Source organism: Erinaceus europaeus, chromosome 14 (genome assembly GCF_950295315.1).
Source record: "Erinaceus europaeus chromosome 14, mEriEur2.1, whole genome shotgun sequence".
Classification (NCBI taxonomy): Eukaryota; Metazoa; Chordata; class Mammalia; order Eulipotyphla; family Erinaceidae; genus Erinaceus; species Erinaceus europaeus.
In genome coordinates, this window is record NC_080175.1 from 90,684,762 (window position 1) to 90,690,761 (window position 6,000).

The following is a 6,000-nucleotide window of genomic DNA, read 5'->3' on the forward strand; positions in this document are numbered from 1 at the left end:
TATATATTTCTTTTTTATTTGAAGTACTGGATTGCAAATCAGACTGTGAGACTGTATTAGCATTTGTGAAATTTTTCTCAGATGATGATCATTCCCTAAATCACTAGTACTTTTAGCCGAAAATTAGAAATACTGTTCACAAGCTAGTACATACATGATAGAAAATTCTTGAAATGTCACCACTTTAAAATTGATTTATTTGTGTTCAAAACCAACTTTATTTTTATATCTGATTTTTTTCCCAGAGTTTTAAGAGTTCCTTATCACAGAAACCTTAGGGGGAAATATTGTCTTTCTTTGTAACATTGAAATGCATTGGGCATAAGGTAGTCTCAGTCAATGAAAATCAACTATTATATCCTGTTATTTTTTTTTTCCCCAAAGCTATGTTTGCTTTGCATCCCTCATTCTGGCTATAAACAATAAAAAGCCTTCTTCTTTTCTTTTTCTTTTTTTTTTTTTTTTGTTATCATTCAAGTCTCCATTTAAAGATAAGGTGACTCAAAACTATAAAATTTTGCAGAGCTTGCAAATCCACAACTTTCACGATAGTGACAAATCTGTAGTATGATTTGACTGTTCACTTTGGTGATCATTATTGAATATTTATTGCAGGAAATAGCGGTTTATCAGCGTTAGTCAATGCAAAAACACTTCCCAGTTTTGTTAAAATACGCTACATTAAGGACTTCCTTATGAATCATATACATATTGAGCCCACAGTTATTTTTATTTATTTTATTTATTTATTATTCTTTTTTTTTTTATCCAGTCAACTAATAAGAGTTAGAGATATGCAAGGGCAGTCACATCTCTACCTTGTAGAGCCCATTTCTATTGGAGAGCCGAGCCGGGGGGAGGGGGGGGGGGGAATACATGTTGTATCTTCAGGAAGAGATCAGAGATCGAATGATGCTGCTATACTATGACAGACAAAGAGGTGAACTCATCTGGGAGGAACCGTGAACAGATCATGTCACATGAGATACACCAGAAAAAGAAAGATGGATATGGGATGATCTAACTCATGAACAGATGTTGAGAAGTAAGAACAGAAAGGGGACACACTAAGCAGATCTGGGTTTGGTGTATCATCGCACCATAGTAAAGGACTCTGGGTTGTGCATGGGGGTGGGGGCAGTGAGTTCAGGTCCTGGTGCAAGATGGCGGAGCAGGACCTAGGCTGGGGGTGAGAGTGTTTTGCGAAAAACTGAGAAATTTACACATGCACCAATGACTGAATTTACTGTAAACCGTTAACACCCCGTCCCCAATTAAAAGAGAGAAGAAAATGAGGAGGTGAAAGCTATCTCTTTCTAGTGATGTACAAGGACTCTGTTGAGGTGCTGAGGTTTTTCATGTCACAGAGCAGTAGGGAATTAGCAAGATAAAGGATATTCTCCCATGAATGTTAGGTGGTTGAAGCCTGGGGCATGAGGGGAGGAGACCACCTGACCGGACACGCAGAATGTGTTGGGACTTAGGACTCTACAAGGGCTTGGAAAGAAAGAGCATCCCATTTTAAGTGCAGTGCCCTTTAATTGACATAAACTGACGAAGGGCTGAACGTGTATTTTGAGTTTCTTGTAAGAGTTCTCCATCTAAAGGGGGGGGGGGGGGAGGGGAGACAGGCTAATTACTAAAAATGTCTTGATGTAAAATAGTTTTGTTTAATATGTTTATTCATCTGAATAGGATAAGCTCCAAGTCACAGGGCAAACCTTGTTCACCAGCTGAGTATTTAAACAGAGCAATGCGCAGCCATGTCTGTATCCTCCTGTGTTGAGGACATTTATTTCTCAAAGCTTATGCTGCCCCCTAGTGGTAACTGCTTTAAAGAAGTCTTAGTTACTGGAACTATCCACTGAACCTCCTCATAACCGACACAATTGTTACAATTAAAGACCAAGGTAATTCGGTTAACTGCACCATGCCTGTGCTCCTCTGCTATAATGATATTACATTCAACTCGTCTTTAAGTTGTACTAACATGACTGTTGCTGTAGGTGTACATTCCAAGTCGAGTGGCCCTTATCCTTCAGAACGTGGATCTGCCTGACTAATGCGACCTGCTTTCAGCTCCATCTGGGGAAGATGGCTTTTCGTCCATCCTCAGTGGCGCAGAGCTTGTAATGTGAAAGCTCTACAAAATGCAGTCATCTGGCTAAAACGTAATGTATCTGAAAACTCAGTATTAGTTTGTGAAAATGAATGTCAACCTTTTCTGTAAGAAGGGACGAGGCATTTTTGACATTTCAAGCATCCTTAACTATGTTTTCCAGCTATGATTTTCAAAGTATTACATGTAAAGTCTTTAAACAGTTTCTCTTTTCTTTTATTGGATACTTTCAACTTTAAGTTTAAATCATGCATCAACTTTGACTCAATACACATTGCTTTCTTAAAAAGTATTTTATGTGGCTTTATTTTGATATCTCTAGGTCTGCATTATAATATAGTAAGATTTTGCTGGTTTTTTTAAATTATGCTTAGATATATTGTAAAAAAAATAAAGTAATATAAAATTAAGAATTGTTCAGTGATAATATAAAATTATTACCTATGTACTCAGCCTCATTTTTGTAAATTTTATCTTATGCTTTGTTGTTCATGTAGTATCTTGGTAGATGCTGGCATCTCGGTCCTTCTGAAGACCTTAATTCTTCACTGTAACATTTCAGAAAGTGTCTTTAACTTCCCATCAATAAAAAAATTCACATATATATATCAAAGTTGTCTTTGCCAATGTCTGTTTTATTGTATTTTAAGGGTTTTCATTTAGAATGCATGTTAAAATGTCTTAGCTCTCACATCCGACTCACATCATACATAAATGTGCACAACGGACTAGGAGGCGTGGGGACAGAGAATCTATTGTTAGGCGCCGTTTGGGGACTTGAAATTGGTTTTGTAGCATGACTGGCATGTCTGTCTTCTCTCCAGCCAAGAATGTGGGCCCTTTTAAGAAAGAGATGAATGAAATATCTCAACTCAGTGTGATACCTAAATCAGAAAGTTGTTCTCAGCTTACTAAGTGGTCAAAGCATTGACGCATAATTTGTGTAGCATAATGAAATGATAGTGCATTTGTAAGACAAAGTTGTTTTTGACCAATTAATTTTATCATTGCCAGGGATTTACTACTTTGAGACAAGTTTTGGTTTTGGTTTTGGTTTTGGTTTTCAGTTAGAAAGAGAGAAAGACACCATATCACCTAAGCGTGTCCTGGGCTGGGGCTGAGGTTGGAGGAGAGGGTTTGAACTGGGTGGTGTGCAGTGCAAAGCAGAAGCCACTACCCACTCAGCTATGTTGCTGACCCTGTGTCATTTATTTAAAGGTTCATTTTTCCCTGAAGTGAGTACTGACTTTTTTTTTTTTTTTTGTCTAGTTTGTCTATTCATGACTAAGATAGTACACGGAAGTTTATTAGAATAAACTCATTCAGTCATGGAAGAAATTAGCAAAGAAATGAACTTTTATAGTTCACCCTGTAGAATTAGCCATTTTCCTTATAACCCTTTGGAGTCAAGACTGAAATTTAGTTCTGAATTATGTTGTTGGTCTTATAGTTTGATTTCCCAAAAGAATCAGCAGTGCTCCCTGATGATGGTGGATGCTAGGAAAACCCGCCACTGAAGGCCTTACTCAATGTTCTCCCGCACTATGGGTATGTTTTTAATCTCTCAGCACTGTTGCAATCAGTGCACCAAGCCTGATATTGACTGAAACACAGTGTGAAGCCACACTATTTCAGGTTATAGTTCATAATTTCTAACTTGCATTTCTGATATACAGAGAGTTCAACTATTTATCAGTCGTGACTCTTGTAAAAATTACTTCATGCCTACAACCTATTTTCTTTCTGCTGTGACCTCTGAGGCAAAGTAAAAAATTTCCAGAGTAATTATGTGCTATGGTTCCACTATATTAGTTGGCCTTATAATTCTGTTTTGTTTTTTTTTTTAAGATTTTGCTACCTAAAGTTTGAATTGACTAATAAAGTATAAGTGAATTGCTTGTGTCAAGTATCATTTCAACCCCAGGAGAGAAATTAATGTTATTTTTCTAGGTAGGAATTATAAAAACATATACAAGCAAATAAAATAGCCCAACATAGTATGTAACTGTAATTTTGCTCTACCTATCACAGTATTGGCAGCCTTTATTGGACATCTTAATGGTGTAGATTTTCATTTTGGATTTCCATTCTTGTATCAGTAACATTTTCATCATTATGTAGTCTGATAGGAAGTCATTTTCATTAGTTAAATGTAGTCAAGAATCACAACAGATAGGTGTAGGTTTTAAACTCTGATTTTTATCTCAGATATGTATAATAACAGCAATTGCTTTATTATCCAAAATAGAATTATTTATTTATTTATTAATGGAAAAGATAAGAAGAGACAGAGAGAGAAAGAACTAGGCATCACTCTGGTACATGTGCTGCTGGGGATTGAACTCAGGACCTCATACCTGAGGGTCTAGTGCCTTAGCCACTACGCCGCCTCCGGGACCACTCCAAAATAGAATTTCACCAGCTAATCCTATACTTTTATGTTTTAGACTACCACCAGCTTCCTCCAAAATCACCATGTTTTTTAATACGGAAAATTTGAGCTATAAACACTTTTCCTAGAATGCTTCCCACTCTATAATGAACTATGAGGGTCCTCTCCTATTTGCTTTGTTGTACATTTGATGTTTTTTTTTGTTTGTTTGTTTGTTTTTTTTCAGTTTTCCCTGTGCTTAGCTGATACAGTCATCTCTGATAGAAAATGAGGGATGTAGTCACCACATTCAAGTTCAAAAAAGAACCAGCGACCATACATTGACTTTTCTCATGGTAACTGTGAAAAGAGCATGCGTGCTTTTCCCTCTCACTGGAGCACTGTTTCCTTCACAACATCAACTCCACATGTGGCAGCCATCAGGGTTAGATCTGTCACCACGCAGGATCATACCCAAGGTTATCTGGATAAGGAGCCTTTTCTTTGAATCAGACAGATGAGAGTGCAGACAGGGCTGGGGAGAAGCAATGAAGGGTAATGTGTTTCCCACACCTGTTCAGCTTGCAGCTTCAGGGCAAATATCTTTTCACTGTCTCTGGTCCTGCAGTCATTGAACCTGGTGAGGAAAGCAACATAAATCAGTTTGCTATTGCACTTACTGTTAGGACAAAGCCAGGGCAGACCCATGTCCTAGAGACCCGAACGCTATACAGCAGCTTTGTGGCTGGCCTTGCGTCCCTCAGACTATTTCTTTTTGCCTATTTTGAGTCGGGTCCTGAACTGGGTTCTTTGGAGTGGTGAGTTGCATTAATCCGTGTATTCCTTAGAGAGAGAGACATGCACTGAGCTGTGAACTTTGCTAGGTAGAATACTTTGATGAAAGAAAATAGGGAGCCAAGGCATAGCAATGTCATGTCCTTTATGCAGTAGAGTTCATCATTCACGATGCATTAGAGTTGAAATGTAGATAAATTTTCCACTCAAGGCAGGCTTCAGGGGGTAATAAATAAATAAATAAAATGAACTCCCTACTAATTTTTCTGCTCTATTATCTTATTAATGGTGATTTGTAGAGAATTGCAGAGAAACATTCACACTTTAGGGCGGAATATCCTAATTGGTACTGTGAGGAATTAAAATGCAGTAGCTGCTAATGTATTTGTCTCTTTATAATCTAAACCATCACATATGGATTTTAACTCTTGTCAAAAGATGCAGAGAAATTATTTATTTACATTAAAACGTGTGCTAAAAGGCACATCATTCAAAACTTTGCTCAATCAAGCTTTCTTATCACTTCTCTAGCACCACCAAGAGCTACTTGGTTCTATAGACATCACACAGACTATTTCATCCAGAAAACTGCACTGTGTTTTAAAAGAATAGTGTGTTAGACTGCTCAGGTTCGGGTTTGAGTAGTAGCTCTTTATTCTCCATTGCTTCACTTTAGAAATCACTCTGGTGGATCCTGGGTGTAAGCGCAGCGTGT

At 37.6% G+C, this 6,000-nt stretch overlaps 1 protein-coding gene across 1 annotated transcript in view; it reads left to right on the plus strand.

Annotated features, from left to right (window-relative positions):
- GBE1 (1,4-alpha-glucan branching enzyme 1) overlaps positions 1 to 2,728 on the plus strand; it is a 270,582-nt gene extending 267,854 nt beyond the window's left edge. Inside the window, exon 16 of the mRNA XM_016193269.2 lies at positions 2,007 to 2,728. Coding sequence (XP_016048755.1) covers positions 2,007 to 2,063 — 57 coding nt within the window. The 3' untranslated portion in view covers positions 2,064 to 2,728. The remainder of the gene's footprint in view (positions 1 to 2,006) is intronic.
- The last annotated feature ends 3,272 nt before the right edge of the window (positions 2,729 to 6,000 follow it).